The following is a 27,445-nucleotide window of genomic DNA, read 5'->3' on the forward strand; positions in this document are numbered from 1 at the left end:
TTTAGGTAAGGAGTGTTGATTACAAATTATTTTGAGCAGTTATTTTAAAACGACATCCAAGCTCAAGTGAGAGTTTGACTTAAAGTCATTTAATTAAGGATATATTAAATTAAAGGACCACTCTGCCCTGGTGTGATGGGTTGCAGAAGGAAGGAAAATGAACATTAATATGCATTATGCCAGGTGCTTAACTCATGTTATAATGTTTAATCCTCACAGCAAACCAAGAGTCAGACATTTTTATCCATATTCTATTGCTCTGGAAACTTAGGGTCAGAGAAGTTCAATAACATTCTCAAGGATATACAATTTTCAGCTGCCTGGGGAGCAGGAATAAAACTCAAGTCTATTAACAGTATTGCCTGCCTCAAGTTATTTCTGCTCTGTCCCCCTATAGCATCAGATTGTATTTAGCAGATAGTAAGGTTGGATTCTTTATGCTCCTATCTTACCCTGCTCTTCACATCTCATCTCCCAAAATCCCACTCTCGCACTTAGCCCTTGCCTACTCTAACTCGTGTACACACATACACACATACCACACACAAACATGAGCACACAGGCACTTGTGGCAGGGATGCCACATGAAGATTTGGGAGGGTAGAACTCCAGTCTTGTCTCCACCTGTCTCTTGGGACAAGACACTAATCTCAGCTGGCACATTGGTCAACACACCCATTCCCCAAAGTCTTATCTCTTCCTCAGAGTATATAACTAAAAGTTTACCACCAAGTGTCTTCATACTTCCCTGATGGAAAATGGTTTTATTTGGTTGCTTTGATGCTTCAACCCTGCAAGCAATTTCAAGGGTCTCATCCTACACCATTCAGTATGGAAGCCATTACTCACCTCATATAGCTGTAGAGCAATTGATATTTGGCTGGTGTGGCTGAAGAACTAAATTTTAATTTTGTCAACTTAATTTTGATTTAAAAGCTGAAGCAGAATAAAAAAATTACGTATTTTTTATTATTTCACTAGGATCAGATTTAACTTTAATCATTAATACTTTAACATCTAAACTGAGATGTATAAAATATACACCACATTTCATTGTCTTATTTTAAAAACGGGAATATAAAATTTCTCATTAATTTTTTTATATTAATTACATGATATTGATACTTAAATACATTATTAAAATTAATTTCACCTGTTTCTCTTTTTTAAAAATGTTATTGTGACTACAAGAAAATCTAAATTTACTATTTGGATTGCATTAAATTTCTATCTCACAAAGCTGCTCTAATCTCTTCTCACTGATGTAGTAGGTCCAGAGCAGGGTTTGGATATCTGTCTTCAGGTGATCCTGAAGTTTGGCCACTGTTGAGAACTGACAGAAGTTGTAGCAAAGTCTTTTTACAGCAACTCTTGTTTATGATTTACTTTCTAATATAATAGCATTAGATAGTGTTTTTTTTTTATTTTTGATAATTCCTCTCTATCTTAACTGTCAAAAATCAAATATCCCAATTTATCACCACTATATAATACCCCAATACTGCAGAAGAGCTGTTACATTTAACTTACTTTAAATGTTAGCATAAAACTGTAAGACTGGCATAAGGCTGATACAAATTATTTTCTACAGAGACAAAGGAGAGCCACCTTCAGAAAGCCAACCATCCCCCCTGCCAAGTGAGAGGAGTTTCAGAGGTGAGAGAGCCTGCTTTTATTTTGTTTTGTTTTTTGCATAATAAGGTGATGTCAAGCCTAAAGGATGAAAGACCCTGGGAGGGAAGGGTGGTAGATAGAGCACATGAGCACTTCCTCTTTCAAGGCCGGAAGGCTGAAAACCACAGTCCACAAGTTCCCTGAAGCCTGGATAACAGGTACAATTTGAATTTGCAGAACATAAGCAACCATGTGACATTGAAATGGTGCGATATGAAGTGGAGACCACAATCTAGTAGCCACAACAAAAGAAATGAGTGAGATTCCATTTAACCTAATTTATCTCAAATATTCTTATCACAACAAATAATCAATATAAAATTATTAATAAGCTATTTTACACTTTTTTTCATATGAATTCTTTAAAATACAATATATATTTTATCCGTATTGCCATCCCACATTTGGACTAGCCACTTCTCAATCACTTGATTGCCACCTGTGTCTGCACAGCAGCGTATAGGGCAAGGATCAGCAAACGTTTTCTATGAATAGCCAGATAGAAATATTTTACGCTCTGTGGGCCACATACAGTTTCTATGGCATAGCTTTCCTTATTTTTGTTTCTGTTTTTAAACAAATTTTTTAAAATGTAAAAGCTGTTCTTAGCTCTTGGACCCTACAAATACAGGCCATCTCAGTATGTAGCTGCATCCTCAGCTCCAGTGTGACACGTCAGCCCTTCTCATGGTTCCCTAACTTCTGTGCTGAATCCTTCCGGTTTTCAGTTGCAAGAGATTCTCTTCTTCACAATCAAACTCGGCTGAACCCATACAGAAGATTTTTTTTTATTCTACAAAGGAAGACACTGAGCTCTAGAAATCTGAATAATTTTCCCAGGTCAAATCTAGAAATGAGAATTCATTTTTGTCCAACTCTAAAGCCCATGCTTTAAGCCACTGTATCATACAGGCCCCATTATTAAGCCCTTCTTTAGATTGATTAATGAACCTTCACTGATCCCTTCATTTAGCTTGCAAATATTTATTGAATGAATATGTGTGTAACATATAAATAATAGGGACATTGCCCCTGCCCCACATTTTAGCTCATTTTTGAAAACACTCAAATTTCTTATCAATTTATGAAATGAAAAATGAAGTGGAGAATTGACAATTATTTGCTTATTTCAATCACTATAGATAATTCAGGATTGATCCAGTTAACCCAAATTGGCAAAGGTACAAACATTTTATGTTCTCACCCTATTTCTAATTCCAGATATTTTATTAGCTTCAGATATAATAAAGAGGTACTAAAATTAAGTAGAGAATTAAGCAGTAGCAACTTGCATTTTAACTAATATAATAATGACTAGTCAGTCCTTAGTTAGGCTATTGTGTTAGTATATTTTTTTCAGCATATTTCCTTAGTTACATGATTATTCACTTTACACAACTTTTTACCCACTTTTTTTTGCAGTAGTTTTCCAAAACTCTCTGGTTTTGTTAGTATACTATGAGTGGATCTCTTACTATTCCTCTTTACAACAGTAAATAAAATCTCATATTTTAAATCAGTTTGTCTTTGGATCAGGTCTCTATTACCACACCTTCCTGCAATTAAATGTAAGCTGGATATTTCTGATGTTCTTCATTTTAAAAATCCCCAAATTAGCTTCTTTCCATTCAATACCTCTTCTACTCTTATTTTTGCAGTTGGTCTATTCTGGATCATTTCCTTTAGACTATAGAACATCTTATGTTCATCTATGTAAGTCCCCACCTTGCTTAGAACAGTGTTTTCCAAATACTAAAACTCCTAATAGATACGCATAAATAAAATATCTTTAAGGGAAGCCAAGAAGCCTAGGAGTCCTCTCATTTTGATTTTTCAATTCATGTGGCAAATGACAGTATTTTGAATATGGGCTGTAACTTCCACTGTAACAATGGGATATGCTGTCAGGTTGGTTCTGAAGAATTTGAGTAGGGCAGCTCCTTTCCTGTCCAGGAAAGTTACAATTTCATTTGGGTTGAGGACTGGGAGCTTGAGGCCTTAACTTTAATGTTAACACCATTAACTTTAGGAGTGTTTTTATAGGATGTTAGACCATGAGTCCAAAAAGAATAATCTTTTTCCAATACTGTTGACTGGTCCAGAATCTTTTCTCCTTGAATTAGGAAATAAAAAAAGGAAGTAAGACTACTAGGAGAAAAAAAGCATCCATCCATTCTTCATAGGCTTAAAGGGAAAGTCGAGAAAGTTGTAAATCATTAAATTTCATTTAAAAGGGTGACTTTATTTTATCCAAGCTGTGGAATCATATTTTCATTAGGAACAAAAAAGGGTGATATATATATATATCTATATATATACACACACACACACACACACACACACATATATATATATATATATATATATATAGAGAGAGAGAGAGAGAGAGAGAGAGAGCTGTAGCAATTTACATTTAATGTTTTTGTTATTCTCATCTACTTTTGCAATATAAGTGAAGTTCAATAAAAATTCTAGACTGGCTGTCCCTGAACTTGTTTATTTTTCATGCATACTTATTAAACTCACACATTTAAGGAAATATCTTCAGGCTCTTCAGCCTATTCAGTTTTTCTTTTTAATTATTGAGTAAAAATATGTGCAAACATTTTGTAATGTCAATTGACAGTCTCCATGTGAACGGACTCCCTGCTCACATCAATATGTAAAATGTATTGTTGCTTCCTCTTATGCGTATGTGTCAGCATCAACATCTTATGGATGTTGAAAAGGGCACAGAGTTGAGGGAAGAGTTTCCACTGCACGAAATTTTTTTGGATTGTTTTACTTATTGATTCTTATTAGTTAACTTGTTTAATAATTAACATTACATTTTTTACATCTATAAGCTATGTAAATAAGTTTTCAATATCCCCAAAGAACAAAACAGGTAGGTGTGAAGATGGGTATAAAACTCGAAGGTACTTTATTGTTCCCCTTTCTCTAGAGCAAAAGAAGATGTGGGTTTGAATCATGGGTCATCTTCTTTTTAACTGGGAAGGCTTTTTTAGCCTTTATGAACATTTCTAAACCTTTCTAAAACTTTTGTGAGGATCAACATTGATCATTTCATATATAGCTTCACCTAGTACAGTACCTTACAAAAAAGGAAGCACTGAATAAATGTTCACAGTAATTTTTGTGTTGTTATTGGGGAAAAGTGTGATTATACAGATAAGAGGTGACATCTAAATCTTTAAGTATAGGGAAGTTCTTTATTTGCAGCAGACATAGGATGTTTTGTATTGCCCCAAGCCACAATAGAAGCAAAATAAGTTTATTAGTACAGGATTAATTTAAGTACAGCACAAATGACCAAGAGAACAGCAGCACTGTTAAACAGGGACAGGGCCAATTTTGCAGAGCATGGAGAACTCTGTGCCTCTAGCAATTATAAAGACAATTCACAAAAACTATTTTCACTTGCCTTCTTGTACTACTTGTGTTTTGTAAGTGGGTGATGTGTGTCCATGAAGTTAAGAAAAGCTCAGTGAAGTGCTTAGCACAGACTTTAAGCAGCCAGTGGTGTATTGGGGCTGGCACTGGAGGGAATGAGTAATTAAATATCCAGACATTGTAAGCCTGTCATTAAACCACTGACAGCTTGAAATGGACTATGGTAGGAGCATTTACACCATGGCAACTGGCAAATGCTACAGATCCAGGGTGTCTCCCATCCACCCCAAAGACCCGGTTTACCAGGAAACTACTAATAAACTGCTGAGGCAGACACATACATATTTAATTGCCAGTTTTAACACTTAATGGTTTATAGCCTTCAGCAAGTTATTTTGCCTTTTTCTTCTGCAATTTCTTCATCTAGAAAATGACAGAATTATTTCTTTGTTATATGGGTGCTTTGAGAATTAAGTGAGTTAACTTATGTAATCACCTAATACATATTCTACAAATGGTAGTTCATATTATGAAGGCAAAATCATGAAAGAGATGACAGTGAAGAGACAATGAGAAACTAAAAGTAAATAAAGAATTCCCTGAGGACAGTGAATTTTTGCTGTAATAAGCAAATTATTTTAAATATGTAATAGAGGAGCAATCCACTCAACTCAATGCTTCACTCACCTTGAAGAGATTGTTGTGTACTTTTCCACTCTCTCCAAATGGCAAGATAAGAGAACCAGTTCTTTTAGAGATGCTCCCTTGGTTAGCTTGTTGCTCTGGGACTGGCTCATACAAGCTTTCCATAGAGCCCTCCTGTAATAAAGAGATTTAAAAAGCAAGAATAACAAAATTGATAATTGTTTTTGAAAAGTCACCTAGCTTATCTACCCACCTTTATAGAGCAACCTATCTAAATTATCCTGGGTATAGGGATTAAGAGTTGATGGCATGTCAATCTTCAACAATGAATAAGACAGTAAAGAAAGGCATTCTTATCACTTATCACAGAGCCAGGAATCAGATAAGACACTAAGAATTGGGGAGAACTTAGAGTCTTACACAAAATGAGGCAATTTCTCAAGAAGCATGATGTTCAAGACATCAAATTCAAGGTACTAAGTAAGAGCCTATTTGTACACCAATAATTGTGTTGGGTGTCAGGTCACAGGTTTTAGATATATATATCCCTTTAATTAGTACTACATCCTTGTATAATAAACAATCTATTGGACTTCAGCTTCCTCACTGTAAAGTGGCAGTTTCACTCATCTTACAGGGGAACTGTCAAGATACAATGAATACCATCTATGCTTTGAAACAGCAAAAGTATTTCACAAGTCCAATAAAGGCATTAATATTGTTTCAGTATTTATATTAATAAATAATATTGTTTATTTGTTTTTATCTTTCTATGCAAGAATGCATTTTAAAATGTATAAGCTTGTATTTAAAACCATTGTGAACTATAGTGTAAATCCTCTTTGTATTTGGGAAGCAAACTTAAGAAATGAATTGACTTCTTGTATTTTGTTCCTTTTGAGATATAACTGGTCTAGTTATGGCATCTTCTGAAAACATCTTAAGGGAGCAAGGTATACACTTAGTATATTGAAAATTTCTAGATACAGTAACTGGTGATGCTGATAATGTCATCAATATAAAGATCTGTTGGATTATGAAAAAGGTTATTTGCTTGAAATGAGTAAAAAAGTGTAGTGTTGCACTGAGAACTTTCTCATCTTTAAAATGTACTTTATTAAGACACAAACAAAGTAAAGGTTGAATTGCATTCACATTGTCTACTTTTAGAACTTTCAACCAGTATGCTCTATAGTTCCATATTTTACGTAACCTCTGCTCCAAACACATGGCAAATTATTGGTAAAATTTAAAAGGCCTAAAGTAAGACCTAAGACATGTGTGTTCTAAAATACATGAACATGTAGGGAAATTGAAAAAGTAACAGAAAGAAAATGGTGAATGAAGGTAACGCTCTGGACCTGTTAAGCACATACCCACAAATACGGGGTACTGACCAGAACTTGGGTCTTATGGGATAACTCATAATAGATGTCCTCCACATAAAGCAAACTCCGAGCTGAAATCCAGGGGCTACAGCAGCATTCATGGCTATGAAAGGCTGACAAAAGCTCCTTCCAACAGCTGCTGGGGCTCTTGCTTCTAGGAATTTCTAGGCCAGAAAAACAAAATTCAAAAACACAGCCAGCAAACCAGGATCTGAAACAAGCTGCCAGACAGTTTGGCGACAGGGTCAGTAGTAAACCAAGTGTCACCTTGGGATGAGATTCTTAAACCAGGAATATAAGCCTTGGTTCTAAATTGGCTCAGAAAGACTTGAGATTTATGCCTCACACTAGTTGGAGAAATGTGAAGAGGCCAGACACAAGAGAAAAAGAGGAGGAGAGTAGGGATTAGTGGGTAGAGAGAGAGAGAGGGCATGGGAGAGGGAGAGACAGAGACAGAGAGAGAGAAGAGGAAAAGAATTTTATTGCCCAACATTAGCCAAAACACACGAAGGGATCAAATGCTGAGTCAACTGAGTTGACAATATGAAACCATTTCATTCCAGATGAAATTAAAGTCATTAAATGGATGGAGAAATAATTTAAGAAAGAATATTTATGATTCTCAGAGAGCTACATGAAAAGTAGTATCTGATTAAAAATAATCTATGATATGATGAAATAGACAGAAATGCAACAAAAACCATAAAACAGCAAAAAAAACAATTAAAAAGTCTTGAAAATGAATTAATATAATCACAGAAATGTATATTACATAATAAAAAATTGGAGTGAACTCTAGACCTTTTCAAAAGAACTAGAACATTCTGAAGAGTTCAGCTTAGAAAGATAAATGGCGAACACATTAAACATTAGGTAAAAGTGTAGAGGGTGTATTAAAATATCACAACATAGAATTAATAGGAATTTTAGAAAAGTAAAATAACAGAATTTTCTTGTCTATTCATGAAAACTATAGGCCAATTTTATTTATAACATAGTTTAAAAAAATCCTAAATGTAATGTTAATAAAGCTTAATACTGTATACAAAAATATACCATTGCCAATCAAGTGTTTAATATAGGAATATAAGGGTGTTACATTTAAATATGCATTAAAGTATTAAAAAGTAAGTTTATTATTTCAACCAATATTGTAAGGCATTTGAAAAAAGTATTATTTATCCATGATAAAATCTTACCAAACTGGGAAGAGACAGAACTTCCTTAACTTCACTAGGATTATTTATTCAAAAACCCCAGGGAAGACTCAATTAGAAGCAATTACACAAACATTAAATAAGACTAGGATGCCTGCCATGACACCATTCTGACTTGTCAATGCCATAGAAGAGAGAAACTGAGATGGTATAATTGCTAAAGAAGAGAAAAACTTACAGATTATCTGCATAGAAAATCTAAGAATCACCCTGGACTAAAAACCAGATTTTAAAAAATTCAGCTAAGCTACTTATTTGCAATATAAATACCTAAAAATCAATAATGTATCTATAAATCAGCAAAATATATTAGGAAAAAAAAAACCCCAGCAACGAAAATTCTTAGGACTTTCACCATAAATTTAGTAAGACAATTTCATAATAAATCGTGCAAGAATTTCATAGAGAAAATTAGAAAATAACATTAAAGGCTATGAAAGAAGATTAGAATGAATGAAGAGCTGTGCAGTGGAGGGGAGGACTCAACCGCATAGTGAGGTCAGCTTCCCCTAAAGATGATGTAAAATTCAAATCCATTTTAATCTAAATCTCATCAAAGACTTTCATATATTTTGACAAGATGATCCTAAATTCATATAGAAGCACAAAACACAGAAGTCCAAATTATGAAGGACAAAGATGGTGTTCTTCTGAGTAAGATATCTTCTTGGCATTAAAATTATCTGAACAGGTATGTCAAAGAACAGAGATAAGGAAAGGGACAGTGATAAACCAACAGAATAGAATGAAAAACTCCAATAAGACAGAGGCAGCATTTCAGATCACTGAATAAATGGCACAGGGATAATTGATCTGAAACCTTATTGGGTGACAAAGTCATGTTAAACTCAGTAACTATATGATGAGCTCTACAAGAAAATCATCTTGCTTCTAATGAGCAAGCTGTCTAACAGCCTTTCCACAACATAAAATCTTAAGAAAAACTCTGGAGTCAGAATGGCACACATAAAAGGATATTCGTGCCTCCCTTTTGAAAGATAGACCCCATTTCAAGTTTATAGATCCAAAATAAGAGCAATCACCTTTAATGGATTATTTATAGGATCCTTAGTTCAGAATGGGTAGTTCATTAAGTTTGCCTTTACATATCTCTTAAAAACCTCATTTATGAAAAGATTTACAATTTCTCCCTACACTTAAATAAGAGAATGTTTAACTCTTTCACTGGCTTCCCTTAGTGGTAATCTTCATGGGATACTTCGTCTATAAAATCACCTCCTTCCTAGAGATGTAAAGGTCAATATATTTAGCAATCTTTCTTTCCACTAAATCAGTGGTTTTTAGTCTCTCCTTTCTAAATGCAGTGACCCATATGGTCACATTCCTATAAACACAGAAAAATATGTTTTGAAGTATGCACAAACTCCTAGCAAAAGCTGTAATCCCACCCTGTTTTCACAGCTTATAACACAGTAGGGTGTCACAAGACCCTGGTTGAGAGCCCATACACTAAATTATTTTATTTATTTACTCACAAGAACAAACAAAAAACACCTAAAATAGTTTTGATTTTTTATAAGTACCTCATGGACATTTTCTTATTAAAGAAATTAATTATGATAACATACAAACTTCAGAATGCTTGAAAAAATAATTCAGTGTTCATGATGTTTCAGTTTAATCAAACACGTTTCTGAGCAAATAACTTTTTAAAGACGCCTTTAAAAGAAAGAGTTGCAGTCAAACTGAGTCCATGAGGCATGGCCTTGAAGCAAAATCCTTGGTGAATCTGTCTGTGCTCCTTCCCTGTATTACAGAGAAAGACAATCAGACTCATTACATGGTTATATGTCTTTAGTAGCAGGATTACAAGCATATGCCGCACTACACCAAGCCATGCTGTTACAGAAACATTAGCATACTGATTACAGAACCGTTCAGAGGGATTTCAGAATGCTGTCATCTCTGCTGCTATGCTGCTGATTTCCATGGGAAGTATATATTCATATAAACCACATATAGCTCTTTCAGATCAACTAGAAAAGAATGCACAATACCACTTAAATCACCTGAAATGGGATTTCTCCAGTCAGATTTATATGGCAAAAAGCAAAGTTGAGCACTGACAATTATTTTGTAAATTGGGACTCTACAGGCAGCCCAAACTCGATGATTCAGCCTGCCACAACTCAACAGTTGCATTTTATTTTTCAAGATGCTCTAAGATTAAATCCCTTATCTTCTCTTAAAGTGCCTCCTGTTTAGGTATTACAACCTATGTCAGCACCATCTCTAGAATTTATGTTAATCTTATTTGCAATTTGGAAAGAAAACATCAAAGTAAACCATTTTATTTCCCCAAATGACAGGGATCTCCCATCGACATCTTGAAAAACCAATGAAAAGGCACAAGGACCTGCCTTAAACACAGACAGAAATGAATAAAATAATTTTTGAAATCCACTTTTAGCATTGGCAGATGGTCACAATTGCAGGTTAGAGTTATAAAGTATTTCCAGATCTGTGACTACCTGCTAACTTTCACTGATACACTTCAGGCTAAAGAAAAAAAAAGTAATAATGTAAAAAAGAATTTGAGAGGTGCTTATACCCTTGAATGAGCACATCTGCAGACTGGATTAATCTATTGTACCTTGCATTTACAGCACTGTGTAACTCAGAAAGCTGCCTCCATGGTAGTTTAACAAAGCCAACGTTGTACAGAATTCATTACTCAAACAATAAAGAAGAAATTTTGATTCCTAGGATGTCTCAGAGCTAAGCAAACAACCCAAATGTAGAATATTTTGCAAAAAATTTTCTCATCCTCATAATAAATAGAAGAAAATAGTCCTTCTAAAATACTGTTTATATATTATACTTAGAAATTCAGCATCAAAATAGTAAAGAACTAGTAATTATTGCAGATAAATGTAATTTTTAAATATTATTTGCCTTTGAAAAGAGTTGACTTAGGTGCTTTAATAAAAACATCTTCTCTTTCTGATGTGGGCTTTTTCCTGAGATGCTAAATATATTAATATTGCCATGTACAAAGTGTAGGTATACTCTAATTCTATCCATTTCAGTCAAAACAATAAAATAAACATGAGGATATAAATGGTGCATGTAAAGAAACTTACCAGCGAAAAGCAGAAAAGATTCATTTTGGTGAGCTTCAGTCCCTTGTTGCTGTGCTTTAAAGAATATGATTGCCCCTTGGAGCTCTCTCTTGCCTTTGCAGCTGTTTGGACAGTTCTCTTGGGAGATTATCACAGAGTAAATTCCCTGCCATAATCCAAGGGATTCAGAGCCCATTGCCAAATGAGATAGGTCTTTCTTGGACAGTTTTCTAAACTAATGAGGAACCCAAATTAATAAAATGAAAGGATGACACTTATCATGACCCATGTAAACAGATTTCAAAGGTGGTAATAATACTCCTAAAATGTGGGAGAAAAATGCACTGAGAACAATCATAGGCCTAGCTAACTAAACTGAACATATGAAGCAAACCCTGAAGAAAGTATCATCCTTCAATTTAACAGTAACACCTTCCCTTAAAAAGTGGTAGGTGAAGGCTCTGTCGTGTGCCTTCTCTCTTCCATCCCTCTTTTCCTTCCATTAACTAAAAAAAAAAGTTGGCCCTTTTATATGCCAAGATACTGAGATAAGCACATTTTTATGGTGGTAAAATATATATAATATAAAACTTAACTTTTTAACCATTTTTAAGTGTACAGTTTTGAGGCAGTAAGTATACTCAGATTATTTTGCAACCATCACCATCATCCATCTCTGGAACTTTTCCAACTTGGCAAAACTAAAACTTTGCACCCATTGAACACCAACTCCCCATTCTCTCTTCCCTCCCAGCCCTGGCAACCACCATTCTACTCTCCATCTCCATGAATTTCACTATTCCAAGTGCCTCTTTATAAGCAGAATCATATAATATTTGCCCTTTAATGACTGACTTATTTTACTTGGCATATCTTCAAGGCTCACACATTGTGGTATGTGTCAGAATTTCCTTCTTTTTTAAGGTTAAATAATATTCATTGAATTTATATACCACATTTTGTTTATCCATCCAGATGTTCATGAACACTTGGGTTGATTCCGCCCATTAGCGATTGCGAATGCTGTTGCTGTGAACATGGGTGCCCAAAATCTATTTGCATCCTTGCTTTCAATTCTTTTGCGTATATGCCCAGAAGTGGTATTGCTTTAAAGATGAATTTAGATCTTGCAAATACATTGCTTCTTCCACTGGTTCTGGGCTTATTTTTCCTTTAAATAGTGTTTACTTCTAATGCCTTTGAAATAGGTATCTACAGTTGTCCCTTGTTCTTTAACTGGGAATAGCCGGAGCTTTACATTGCCACCCTCTGCTTTTAGAGCAGTAGCAGTTAAAGCAGTGTGTTGAGTTCCAAGCAAAAGACTCCATGACCAAGAGTGCTTAACTCAAGAAGAGTTTTTCTTCTTAGGAATAATTGGCCTGTGGATTAACCATTGTTGCCATCAAGGCAGAGGGTAAGCAAGGCAGAGGGTCAGTCACGGCCACCGTCTGTAGTTCCCTTGCCCTTCCCTTCATGGTCAGAAGACGGATATAGAAGCTCAAAGCATGAAGTCCTCACACAGTTGCTTTCAGATGAAAGGAGCACAGCATCTACACCTACGTCAAGCAGCCCTCCATGCTGGCTGCCTGTCTGTTCTTCCTCCCAGCAGCTGCAGCTCCTGCAAGTTTCCCTTATCCTGGACACTTTCCCAAGTTAGAACTCCTAGGGAGTATTAGTAAGGTATATTTTGAGAAGATGTAACATTAAATTCAATCAAAATCAAAACCAGATGAAACTTGAACTTTGAGTCTCTTCCTTACAGCCTCTGTTAGGAGTTTTATTATTTCAAAACCCAATATTAAAAAAAAGTTGTTTATGAAATGTTCACTCAAAGTACTCAAAAGTAGAGGTCAATAATCCCTCCTATTCCCATCACCTACATTAAAAAATTACCAAGATATTGCAACAGCTGTTTCATCTATTCCATTTTATCCTTACCATTTTCCTTTCCTGATGAGGTATTTTAAATGCCAGGCATCATGCCATTTCACTCCTACACACTTCACTCTGTATCTCTAAAATTTTTTGACATTTTCTTAGATAATCAGAGTCCCATTGCCACTCTTAAAAATTACTCCTTGATAACTCCAGACATCTGTGCCACTTCTTCAGTCCCCTGAATGTGGGCTGAAGCTGTGACTAAACTGATAAACGAAATACAGTAAAAAGCATTATTGTGCTGGGTCTAAGCTTAGCCCTTAAGAGGCCTGTTGGCTTCCATTTCCTTTGTCTTGGAACCCAGCTGTCCTATTTTGAAGCAGCACAAGCAGCATGGGAAGAGACCTGCATGAAGGAACCCTGAGGGTTCCAGTGACAGCCCTGCTGCTCTCCCCGTTGACAACCAGCACCAATGTGCTAGTCCTGTGTGGCCATTTTGGAAATAAATCCTCAAGTCCCAGACAAATCATCCATGTTACACAGACAGAGCAGAGAGCTATTCCTGAGGCTTGATGTAATTGCAAAATTGTGAGAAAATAAATTATTATTTTAAGCCACTAAGTTCTAGGGTGGTTTATTATGCGACAAGATAGCCAAAGCACTTTCTGTAATTAAATTGCCCAAAGATCTTAAAAAAACATTATCTTTTGCTTCATTTGAATCACGATCCAAAGAAGGACGTGTCACATTTGGTTGTCATCTGTCTCTAGTCTCTTTAATATAGAATGAAATTTTCTCCCTCCCTCCCTCCCTCCCTCCCTCCCTCCCTCCCTTCCTTCCTTCCCTCCTTCCTTCCTTCCTTCCTTCATCATCTACCTTTCCATCTGTCTATCTATCTACCCACCTATATGTATCTATCATCATCATCATCTATCTCTCAATCTCTTTCTCCTCTTTGCCACTAATTAGGTCCTGTAAAATATATCACATTCAGAATTCAGTTTGCTTCTTTGTATATCACTTAACAGATTCTTCTATCTCGAATATTTCATATATATATATATATATATATATATATATACACATATATAACAATTTTTCCCTACAAATAAAAATTGGTTAGATTCTGAATTAACTTCTTGCAGGAACATTGCAAACATTGAACTGGGTGCTGTACACTGTATCATGTCAGGAGGCACTCAATATTTCCCACTTTTGCTGCTACTAAGATAGTTTTATCTATTGATTACCCAAACTTAAATTACAAAATAACATTGCTTATTTTAAACTGTGTAAATCATCCCACATTAATTAGCTGGAAAATGTTGTCAAGTAGAAATGTGTCTTATCAACTAATGCTATGGTTAACCTAAAAGACAGTATTTACAGGAAAAGGCAGGACATGTGGCCATTTCAGAGCAAGAAATTAGTGCTCTAGTTATTTTTTCAGTGGTATCCATGGATTGTTTATTATTTTCTCCTCTTCCTCCTCCTCCATCACTTCTTCCTCCTCCTTCTCCTTCTTCCTCTCTTTCTCATGACATTATGAACTTAGGGACTTCTATATATATAATATGTTTCAACTAATGCTTCCATATTCTTCTTGAGGCCAAATTTCATCCTATCGTTGGCAATTCAAATAAGTGCATTCTAGCAAAGAGCAGCTTCTTATTCTGTGAGATACTTGAATCCTAGCACACCAGAATGTCTTAGGCTCATTTTGTTTATTTTCTTCCTTAGATCTAGAGTCACCTATTCATCTAAGGAGAGCCCAGAATCTTTCGGTAGTTTCTGAAAGGCCAAATTTGTGTGCCATGGTATTCTGTTGTTCTTTTTTTTCCCCTCTGATTCTCATTAGCTTATTTTAAGATACCAGTTATTTCCTACATGTCCAGCTCCATGTATATGTGATGATTAGACAACTCATTTCTTCAAGCAACCTATCTGGGGTAAAATTTAGGATCACAGATCACTCCTTATAGTCCTTTTGTTGCATGGACTTCTGCCACCAGGAGGAGGGAGATACTGGAAGAATCTAAAGATAATACTATAGTATCTTTTTAAATCTTTAAAAAATTTGTGTCTTTGTTCTTATTCTTCAACTTGAAATTTTCCTGACTCTCGTGTCTGGTAGAAGCAAAAACCCTATCCTAAAATTCTTTTTGTAAAAGGTCTCTGAGGTGTTTTAAATTATACCAGGACATCCACTCCCCAAAAGCCATTATGAATTCAAAGAGAATAGGTCCTGGTAGGCACAGCAAATGCCCTATTGCCTCCCCTCACATCCTTCTCTTCTCATATACGGGAAATTAACTATCTTTTATCTTCCTCTGCAGACAGAGTTTCTGTATATTGTAAAAGAACAATTATTTTTCATTCCAGCAGGTAGTTATCATGATAGTGTACAAAGAGAATAAGCTTTGGAGCCAGCAGATCTGCATTTGAATTCAATAACCTAGTATGTTATGTGACAAGTCACTTAACTTCTCTGAATGCAAATTTCCACTTCTATAAAAAAGTGATGATAGAATCTGTCTTACTGGGTCTTTTAATATAAACTGATACCAATAAATGTAGAACGGATTCCAGGGACAACTCAGCAAACTATTATTATGAATTAGTTTGATCACTTCTTACAGTTACAGGGCACACCAAGAGTAGCCACTGAATTTTACTGTCTCATTGCAAGAGAAGGAAGGAAGTGTGTCGTGGCCAAAGTGCATCAGAACAAAAACCATGAGATGAGAATGTGATACCCAGCCCAAGAACTAAGAAACTGTAACAGAGCCTTCCATATGCAAAGTGATTTTCAGCTTCATGTACAAAATGAAAGAGATAGAATAAGTTTTTGTCAACATTTTTCACACAGCATAACAAAAAACAAATGGAAGTTTCTCTAGCTCCCATTGGTCACTTCGGGTCCCAAGGAGCTGATATCTCTACACATCTATAACCATTCCTGGCTTGTCAGTATGTCACCACACCAGTTGGGAACCTCTGGCCTGTAGGAAATATGAAGTCACTGTACCTCATGATACTTTTGTGATGGATATTTCAGGGCAGAGCAAATAGTAACATTAGAGTGGGAGCGAAGAGGAACCTTTCAAGCATATCGAGGTAAATCTAATCTTTATATTTAAATCTTGTGGACTGGTTACATGAAATTATAGTCTAGACAATTCTGAAACCCCACCATATCTCCAGGTGACACTTTTTAAAATTAAATTGAATTAAATAATTATAAATCATACAGTCCTTTTCATTGAAAAGGAATACCTTAGCTTAATAAATAATAGTTTATTGTCTCAAGTCCATTTCTAAAATGTCATAAACAGAGGAAAGATATAAAGTCATGAATTTTGAAGAAGCGTATTTAAAGAGTGGAACACGAAAATACCTATTTTTTAAAAATAATTCATAGTGAAGATTACCATCATTATCTATTAGCTAGTCAACCCAGAAAACATTGTTTTCCCATTTTTAAGCATACTGTATCAAAGGAAAATAAAGGGAGAAGAAATAGAGTGCAACAAACAACTCTAACACTATCTACAGTTTTGTGACAGACAATAAGAATCTTTTTCAGGGACTGATTTTGAAGGAAAGCTAGGTAGAGCTAGGGTTGGTAGATAGAGGTTTACAGAAATATGTTGTTTTGAAATGCTAAACTTTCAAGCTTTATCTGGTAAAGGTTTTCCATGTTTCTTGTAATCAAAGTAGAATTTGATAAGAAATAAGGCTTTAGGAAGTGTAACAAATTTGTTTTAGGAAGTAGTGATTTGCAGATATGGTACAGAATAAAAGTGCTTCTTAAAAGTTATTCCAATGGGGTAAGAGTCCACAAATGATAACTCTATGTGTCAGTATCACATATGGCATGGGACTGGATAATCTCAAGGTTCTTGAACTTTTTTCTGAATTCCTGTAGAAAACTACTATGCATGAAAGTCGGCTTCGAACTTTGTAAACAAAGTGGACTAAATCAGAGTTTTGAAGTATCTGAGAAAACTAAACTAAATGAAAAAATGTATTTAATTTAAAAGAATGCTGTCTGACTACAAATACAATTGTCATTATTTTCATTAGTAGTCCTTTAAAGTTTAATTTTATGAAAAATATATAGGTAGATAGTAGTAAATACAACTAGTATTTTCCACCCAACATGTTTCAAGAGAAGGCCTGATCCATATGAGTTTCATGAAGTTGATGACTTTGGAAAACTGTATTTTCTCACCTAAATTGAAATACTTTTCCTTGATAAGATTTCTTGGCACTAGGAAATGCATGCGGCTACTTACTGTGATATCTTTTTGCTTTAGGCACAGTACAAATTTAGTATCAAGGGAAATATGTGCCATGAAAGGGCTATCAGTGACTGCTTAGTGAACTTTTTATGTAGTCTTTAAGTACCATTACCCAGTACAACCTCAGACTGTGTCTGCTATTATGCCAATATTTTGTTTGATTATGCTTAAAAGTCTATATTTTCATAGGACTGGCCAAACCGATATGCCTCCAGGCCACCAGACAGGGCTTAGAGGGGCTAGAGATTCCAGACCTGTCTCTCTGGCTGTGTAAAGTCTCAGTCTGCCATAGAGAGACAAACATTGTGTCTGCCATGCTGAGACCAGACTCTATGGCAGTGGGTGGCAAGATCAAATGTCTGAAACACACATTAGCCTAAAAGAAATGAGGCATAAGTTTCTCCAAGACTTCCTAATGATAAATGGTTTCAAGGAATAATATCATTGCCGATTTTTAACAGATCAGATATAACTTATACGCAGTAAGTTGTAAGCATACAATAGAGCTCAATAAATTTTTACATATATGTACACTCATATATTAACAACCCAGATCAGATCAACACCCAGTGCTTCAGAAGGCTACCTTGTATCCCCTTCCAGGGAGTGCCCTCTTCACCTCCAACCAAGATCACTGCCACTCAGATTTCTATCACCATACATTAGTTCCTCTTGTTTTCTATTTTAATATAGATGTCAGCATGCAGAATGTACTCTTTTTACCTGACTTCTTTTATTCAATATGAAGTCTGTAAGTTGCTTCCATACTATAATTTGTTCTTCACCATGGGGTGATAGTCCATAATGTAAATATTCTATGATTTATTTACTCATGTACTGTTGATGGACAATGGAGTTTTTTTTCCCATTCCAGTCTTTATGAATGAAGCTCCTCTGAATATCCCTATACAGGTCTATTGGTAGACATATTCACTTATTCTTCTTTGATATATAAATTAGAGTATAAAATTGGGTCTAGGTTAGATGTATGTTTAGCTTTGGTAGCAAGTAATTTTTTGAAGTGGTTGTACCCATACACACTCTTATCAACAATGAAGGAGAATTCTAGTTGCTTCATATCAACTTCAAAACTTGGTATTATTAATTTTTAGTTATTTGGGCATATGTGTTTTAATTGTGGTTTTAACAATGTTGAGCTCTTTTTCACATTAGCAATTTTGACACTGAAATGTTATTCTTTTCACCCATTCTTAATTGAGTTGTCTGCTTTTTTCTTAATTGTTAAAGTTCTTTATATTCTGTTGATGAAAACTTTGACAAATATATATAGATAAACATTACATAAATCTTTTCCCAGCTCATGGCTAGACTTTTCATTCTCTTAATGCTATCACTTAATGAACATTTTAAAATTATTTATTAAATAATTAAACTTAATTACTCATTCATCTTTCTTTTTTGTGCCTTTTAGTGGCTTTTGAGTCTAAGTTCAGAAATCTTTACCTTTTTCGAAGTCATGAGGATATTCTTATTTTATTCTAGAAGCTTGATTGACTTAGCTTTTATATGCAATGTCTGTGATCCATCGCAAACTAATATCAGTATTTAGTATGAGGAAGGAGTCAGGGATTTTCTTGTTTATCATTGATAATGCAATTAGCCCAGCACTATTTATTGAGAAGACCAATGATCCTCTATGGAAGTGCAGTGCTATCCTTGCCATATCAAGGCACAGCCCCAGTGTGGATATGTTTCTGGAATCTCTATCATATTCCATTGGTCTATCTTTGTTCCAACATTACACTTTCTTAATTGCTATAGCTTTAGAGCCAGTTTTGCTCTCTGGTGGAGGATGTACTTCAATTTTGCTCCTTTTCTTTAATACTGTCTTGGCTATCCTATGTCATTCAGTATATTTTTTAAAGAATCAAATTGAAAATCTAGAGAGAAGTTTAAGTTTCATCTTGACCACAGACTAGCTTTGATCTTGTGAAATATATTTACGTCCTTCTCTCTGCTCCTCATATGTGAAATATGCAAAGCCTGGATTAGACACACCCAAAGACTTTTGCATTTTGATTTTCTAGCCCAATTCATGCAGAAAGGGAAGGCAATTAATGTTCATAAATAAAACATGAGGAATCTCCCTTGGAAGAATGGATGGTTGCTTAAATGCAGCCAAATGTGCTCTCCACAAATACTGTTTTACATTTAAAGTAATGCATTCATAAGTGGGTTTAGAGACCATTTGTTTTATTTAATATCAAAGGATTTACAAGTATATTAAGTACCTAACTTGACTTTATGAAGAAGGCAACAAAATGCAAAGCTTTTGGAAATAAAGTTTAGATAAATTAGAAACATTGGCTCGTACATATTTCTCTGTTACTGGGACAAGAATGTATGTCTGCAGTCTCTGGTGTCTCTCCACCTCTTCAACTTAAAAATCCATGCTCTCCATTTAGGCCAGCACCACAATATCACACTCTGTTTTGTTTTCGAGCATTTTCCCATGTAATTCTCCATACCTGAAATACTCTCCCACTCTCCTTTCACCAGTTCCCATCCATTAGTTTCTTTACGAGTCACTGCCTGCTTGTCTTCTTTGACTAATCCTATTTCATACTTATGTTTTCAGTTTGTACTCATCCACCTACACTGAATTTCACATTTCATCTATATACACAAGTCATACTAAACACTTCATTCTCATCTCCCTAATTACATTCTAAGCTGCTTTTATTTATTTTTATTTAATTATGTTGATATACAATTTTATATTAGTTTTATGTGTGCAATATTGTGATTTGATAGTTTTATACCTGACCACATGGTCACCATGAGAAGTGTGTAAGTTGCTGTTATTTTGAATTGTCAGATGAGGATCATCGTATTTGCTGTTCTGCAGTCATATCCAGGCCTTTGGGGAGAACTCAGGCTATGAGTGCTTCCTTGGTGCCAATCATATGTTCTCTCCTTTCACAATGACCTAGTGAGGGAGTCAGCATCTCTCTCATTTTATGAATGAGGATGTATTTGTTACAATTAGTAGCACCCTCAGTGTCATTAGAGTGTCTGAGTCTCTTCTTCCATCAGGGAGAAGGGGATGGGAACAAATTGACTGAGTGACACAGCTGGCACTGGGGGGTAAGAAAGCAGGTCCTAAAGAGGGACCAGAAACTGGAAACAAGGTATTCTTCTTACCAAAGACGAGAGACACTGGGGCTGGAGAGAAGACTATAAGAGAAGCAATAAAATCCAGTCAAGGTCTAGGCTGAGAGATTCAAGATGGATGCCAAGTCATGAGAAGCAGAGTTAAATAGATTAGATGGAGCAAAGTCTGATCTGAAACACAGAGACGGGACTGTAAGAAGGAAAGGTGTGCAGCAATAGGAAACAGAGCAGGTGATTAACTAGCACTTTCCAGGTATATAAATTAATCAACAAATGAATGCCTTTTATGCTTAAAAGTAAACAAGTGGGGTAAATGAGACAGAGGCATCAAAAACTTATTTGGAGATTTGAAACCTGGGTATCCAGCAAAATGTTAATACCATTTAATAGACTTATGGAAGTCACGAGAAAATGAAACATGAGTAGTGCGTTTTGAGATGGATCTTAGACATGGGACATCCAGAAGAATGTCCAATAGGCATTTGTAAGTGTGTAGAGCTCAGAAGAGAAGTAAAGAGTAGAGTTTACAGTTTATAAAATGCTTTACATTACTTCACCTTGTTCTTAAAAAAAAATAAGGTTAATTGGAAACTAAAACTAAAATTGAATTTAAGTTCAAGTTGCCCAAAGTTCCAAAGCTAATGGGTTAGATGAGCTAGAATTTGAACTCAGGTTTCCAATCATAATAAAGTTAGTGTTCATTTTATTATAGCATACTGTCCCTTAGAAAAGAATGAGTAAATCATCCAAAATAAATAGGGGATTTCAGATAGTACAATTCTATTCAGGCTGCAAATATGATAATGTCTTATGCTAATGGGCATGGCTTCAGATAACAAAGAACTGAAATTAATCAAACACAGCTAGTTGACCTCCCCCTTGGTTAAAGATGTTTTTTTCATTCATTCCAAGGCTTACTTTCTTGCTGCAATTTGCCGGCTGGTATGGACATAGCTGACAGCATCACCTGCCTGCCAAAAAAATAAATGTGCTGGAAGCTGTTAAGTGGATTCAAACTTTGTGCCATAAGTGATGCCCAAAAGCATAGTAAAAAATTCCACCTCAGCCGAAGATGTTCCTTAAAACTCAAAAACATAAAAGGAAAGAATACACTTAGAAAGCTTCATGAGGTAGAAGATGTAAAAGAAATTACACAACATATAAGCAAAGAATGCAAACATTTGAAAATTTGCCAAGTAGCTGGAGGTAGCAAATGAGAAAAAAAAAAGTCTCTCTGAGTACTGCTGATTTTCTGGAATACTCTGGGAATTTAAGGTAAAAATAAAAAATTATGTATTAGTTATCTATTGCTGCCTAACTGGCACCCTTATTTCTTCTGTACTCTTTCAGCCAAAGGAAGGCACAATGCAAGCCCAGATTTAAGGCATAGGGAAGTAGATGCCTCCTTTTAATGGAAGAAGTGGCAAAATCATATTGCAATGTATTTGTGCACAGAAGTGGTAAGAACAATTACAACCATTTTGTAGTTGGTCTACCACAACACATAACTACTGTTTGACTTTAGGCGGTTCACCTTACCCCCCTTAGCCTTAGTTTCCTTTTCTCTAAAATAAGGGGTAGACCAGATGCTCCCTAGAGTTCCTTATAACTCTCTCATTTCTCATGAAATGATTCCCAAACTACCATTAAGGCATTTGGAAAATTTTTAGGTAATTCAGAGGAAAAAAATAAATCTGCAAGTGGATGTAGTTGTTTAGCTAAACATAAGGTCACTTATTAAAATGAAAAAATGCTATATAGAAGAGAGAAGTGACAGAGGATGTCATAAAATCAAACAACATTATAGTATTGCAAGTTGGAAATTATCAAAAACTACTAGTTTAGCCATTAACAACATTAATGTAAGTCATCCAGAGGGATTACAAATACTCTATGTTGAAACTGAACCATCCACTTCATGTCTCAAATGACCCAGCTTATCATTTGTTTATCACCAATATTCGACTTTGTAGATTTGTCTTCATCAATAAGTCAGGATGTGAAAGTGCCCAATGTTAGAATTACTTGGAATGACTGTTAACATAGTTTACATTAAGTGGTTAATTGCTTCATCTTATAATTCACTTGGACCATAAAGATTCAACCAATTTTATGAAGCCCAAATGTTTGTCAAGCAGACACTAAGAGAAAGAAATCAGTCAACCAGTCAACGGTAATTCCTGTTTTACTATGCAGAATGGTAGCATACTCTTAATAGAAAGCCCAGCTTCTAGAGAAGACAGAATGCTCTACTTTTCTCAGATTAATGAGGAAATAGTGGCTAAAACAGAAAGCATCATTGCCCAGAAATAAAAACAAGTCTTCTTTGAATACTAAAAAAAGTTTTAATATTTTTCCATTGGTTTAATTTACAAATATCTGTATGCTTTGTTTTTCTACAAGATGCACACTTGAAATGTCAAACTACTGGAATCTAGAGATTACTTTAATTAGATCTTGCCTTGTTTAAATTAAACCAGGCTAAATACGTTAGCCCTAACCACCCCCACTGGTAAGAAAGAACATGTCTTAATTTAGCACAAATTGCAACTTATGAAGCTGTACAGTCAGACAAGAATGAGGAAATGCTCAGGTCTAAATACAGTTGTTGCTGTAAGAAACCATTTCCTTGATATCTGCATGTTCATCATCTTAGCTCTCAGGCCCCAGACAGTTGTCCTTTGGACTTTAGGAAATCAGCCACCAAAAAGAAGGTCTGAAAAACTAAACCTTGCTAAGTCTGTGTGTAGCAGATAGAGGTGAGGCAGAGCCATATTTAGGATTAATATTGAGAGCTCTGAGTTCATTTCTGTTGTTTTTTGGGAAGAGGGTGGATGTTAGAATGATCAACGTGTACATCTTAGGTAGAATTGAGCCATATTTAGGATTAATATTGAGAGCTCTGAGTTCATTTCTGTTGTTTTTTGGGAAGAGGGTGGATGTTAGAATGATCAACGTGTACATCTTAGGTAGAATTTAGAGAAGTTAGGAAGCTGGTGTAAAGTAACAACCTGCTTCACTAAAACCTGGAGAGTTCATTAACTTGTTTGCTGCTGGAGGGATGAGTAGTACTCCATACACATGATGCAGTCCCTGTATTTTCAAAATACAGAAGTTTAGATGACACACTTTGAATGACATTAGCAAGGGGAAATTGCAAGATTAAAAACATGCATTTTAGAAAATAAGCTCATTTTCTTTGCATACTTTGTTCCATTGCTTCTGAAAATGTTTGAGAATAATTATCACCATAAACTTTACAGTCCCATTTCCCAAAATGGCTCTCTTCCTTCCCTGTTCCCATCCGTGGTTGTATTTACCTTCTGTTTCTGTAGTACACAGCTGAAGACCCAGGGCTGCATCTGCAGCAAACTCTGACTTCCTTCATGAGTTCAGTTTTCATGAACACCTATAGAAACAATTGGAAGAAGAGACATTGAATATAACAGCCCTCTTAGACCAGCTTCCTGACTTCCTTCATGTGTCTGGCAGGTAAACAATTTCTCTTTAATTTGACAATATCAGGTTCAGCTCCTTACTATATTCATGATTTCATCCCCACCACACTAGATCTTCTAGAACAAAAACCTGATACACTAACTAACATATGTTCAGACTTTTTGCCTGTACTTGTTCTATCACTGCAGTCCATACATCAGCTCAAGTCATCTCTGCCTTCAAAAACACTCTCTCTGACCCTGAGTTGCCTTCTATTAACTATCATTCTCTCTCTCCTTCCTCTACAGCCAAGTCCTCTCAAAGACTGGTTTATAATCACTTGGCCACCTCATTTACTCATCAATCTGTTACAATCAGAATTCTGCCCCCGTCATTCTACAGAAAATGATTTGCAGAACGTTATTAATGATTCAACGTTTCTCAATCCAACAGAGTCACTGAGATGTCATATCTATGTAGCCCTTGGCACAGTTGATTGCTCCTTCCCTAAGGAAATACGATAAACTTGTTCATAACCTTATACTTTTTATGTACCATAAAATCAAGGAAGGAAGTTTAGATTAAACGTTTCTATGGAAATTTTCTCTGGAAAACTGACATAAATATCCTTGGTTCCTTGAATTTGCCTTGAAAGTAGAAACCTATGGAATGTGGATCAAGTAGGGGAAAAAAAGCATATGGTAAGACAATAATATATCATATACATAATACTGGAGTGTCTCTAAATATTTAGAATTACTTGCCTTGATGATGGTCATTAAAACATTTTAAGCCATAATTTTATGCAATGACAGGGCTAAAATTTAGTTTAATCTGTAGGTTACTTCTCTTATCAGGGACAATTAAAAAAACAAAACAAAGAAAGAAAAGAAGAAAGGAAAGGAGGAAGGAAGGAAAGGAAGAAGGAGGAATCCATTCCTTAAATGCATGAAGGGCAAAAATCTAACAAAACACACCAGCACATAATGCTACCTATCAGAACACTAGGCCTGTGTTCTGCTTCTGAATGTCTGAGGCCTCAGCCTGGGCTGCACTGAACTGACTTCTTGTGAGGGCTTCAAGTCGGTCAATTCCCCACTTCCTCTTATCTGAGCCACTTCACTCTCCACTATATCCAATTAATTAATAATTTCTAGTAATACGACATCTGTAATAAGCCTCCAATCTGAGGCCAACATCATTCCTGCCTCAGTTTCAATGGCCAATGTTTTAGTGTATGACTCCAGAAGTGTTTGCGAGGCTCCCTGCAACCATCTCTTCCCTAAGCATCTGTGCTGCAGGTATCCTGTGCATATGACTATCTGGCACCAGCAAACCCCTTTTCTTGCTGAACTGGTCTGGACATGCCATCCCCCACCTGAGTCAACACTGCTTCTTCATCTAAGTATTGGATGCTTATCTGGGAAGTTGAAAGCTACCCAAAATCTGTGTGAATTTGGGTTTAACTGTGTGAATGTTTTTTTGGGGGGAAGTTGCTCTGTTTCCATTGGATTCTGAAACAGGCCTGGAATCTAATCCAAGTTAATATCTCCAAGACAAAGCTAAATACCTTGGCATGAAGTCCAAGACCATTTATGACCCAGAACCAATGGCCTTTGCCATCCTAGTGTCACTGCCTGTCCTGCAGACCATACATCCAGCCATGACAAACTTTTTGGTTTCCTAAATGTACCAACTATAATTTTTTCATGTTTTTGCATATGATGCTTCTCCTTCTAGAGTACCATGACCTCTCTGACATCATGTATTACCAATTTCAACTCTCTTTCCAAACTTGACTCAGAAGTCACTGTTTTTGCAAGGCCTTCTCTTCCCCAACTTTGCCTGTATGCCATTGATATCTTTTTTTATAGGTTACCATGGTAGCTGGGGATATCTCTACCATGGTACGTATCAAATAATGTCATAGGTGTCTGCCTACACAGCTTTCCCACTGTGAAGGGGGAGCTTCCAGAACACACTGGTTGCATTGTACTTGTATTGGTAATCTCAGTGCCCAGCAGTATCTAGGATGAGTTGGTGCTTAGTCAATGTTTGACGAGTGAAAGAACATAATGTCAGCTGAGCAAAAAGATGGAGAACTCAGATGGAGACATGAAGCTTCAGGGCCATGTTGAAGTCAAAGGAAACTGTTCTCCCGACAATAAGCATTAAGAGCAGGCATTGGCAGGACATGTTTCTGGGAGTGAATCCCTTTAGAAATATGAATGATAGAAAGTATTTTATTTAAAATATGCTCTGAATAATTACATAAGTGGATTCTGAGAATTGTCTGCATATTGCAAAAGGAATTAGAAATAAGAAAGTAACACCTCAAAGTAGAATCTCATGTTACCTAATAACTTTGCCAGAATTTGAGCAGTGGACACCAATCCTGAGCAGAATTCTTCTCGTAGTTCTAATTGGCTAAATATGACCATTTACTCACAAGATTGGAAATTGGAAATGGGAATCCCTATTTTTTAGTTTATTGTAAATAACTATGCTGAATTTTATTATATATTAAGTTGTAGACACAGTAGTTTTCAATCTGTACGTTCTTAACTAATCATTTTGTTGGTTAATGAATTCTCCAGTTTAAGAAAACCTGTCACAGTCAAGATTATAGGCACAAGAATGAGGGAAACCAGGCAAGCAACAGGATTCAGTGGTTATTTCTGTAACAAGTTACATTTGTACTGTCTTAGATCACATAAAAGCTATTTAAGAAAAAAGAACAAAGAAAAAATATAATGTATAATGATCTAAATAATAGAAGATAAGGCTAGCATCCTGTGGCTGCAAGTGGACTGTGTTTCTGCTGAGCTGGAGAAAGTTTTAGGAGATAGGAGTAGAACAGGGAAGACTTTCCATTTGAGTTTCCATTTCTAAGAGCAGTGTGATAGGAAGACATGTGGGCGAGTGGATGTTTAAATAAGAAATGTTGCAACATCTCTTTCAAGGTTCTATATGCCGTCACCCATTGGTTTTTCTGTGAGAGATAGCCATAAAGATTTAAAATGCTTTGTACAATATGGAGGTTCCTCAAAAAGTAACCCCACTCCTAGGAATTGACCTGAAGAAAACAAAATCTCTGATTCAAAAAGATATATGCATCTCAATGTTTACTGCCACTTTATTTACAATAGCCAAAATATGGAAGCAACCGAAGTATCCATCAATAAATGAATGAATAAAGAAGATGTGATGCATATACACAACAGGATATTATTCAGCCAAAAAAAGAAAGAAATTCTTCTATTTGTGATAACAGGGGTGGACCTGGAGAG

The 27,445-nt window shown here is 35.6% G+C and overlaps 1 protein-coding gene across 5 annotated transcripts in view; it reads right to left on the reverse strand.

Annotated features, from left to right (window-relative positions):
• SAMSN1 (SAM domain, SH3 domain and nuclear localization signals 1) overlaps nt 1–27,445 on the reverse strand; it is a 448,469-nt gene that overhangs the window by 121,432 nt on the left and 299,592 nt on the right. For all 5 annotated transcript variants that reach the window (XM_073231831.1, XM_073231830.1, XM_073231829.1 and 2 more), the window contains 2 exons: nt 24,038–24,126; nt 5,755–5,886 (listed from right to left, as the gene is read on the reverse strand). In XM_073231831.1, the coding sequence (XP_073087932.1) occupies nt 5,755–5,886; nt 24,038–24,079 (174 nt within the window). In that variant the 5' untranslated portion in view covers nt 24,080–24,126. The remainder of the gene's footprint in view (nt 1–5,754; nt 5,887–24,037; nt 24,127–27,445) is intronic.

Source organism: Manis javanica, chromosome 3 (genome assembly GCF_040802235.1).
Source record: "Manis javanica isolate MJ-LG chromosome 3, MJ_LKY, whole genome shotgun sequence".
NCBI classification, from domain to species: domain Eukaryota; kingdom Metazoa; phylum Chordata; class Mammalia; order Pholidota; family Manidae; genus Manis; species Manis javanica.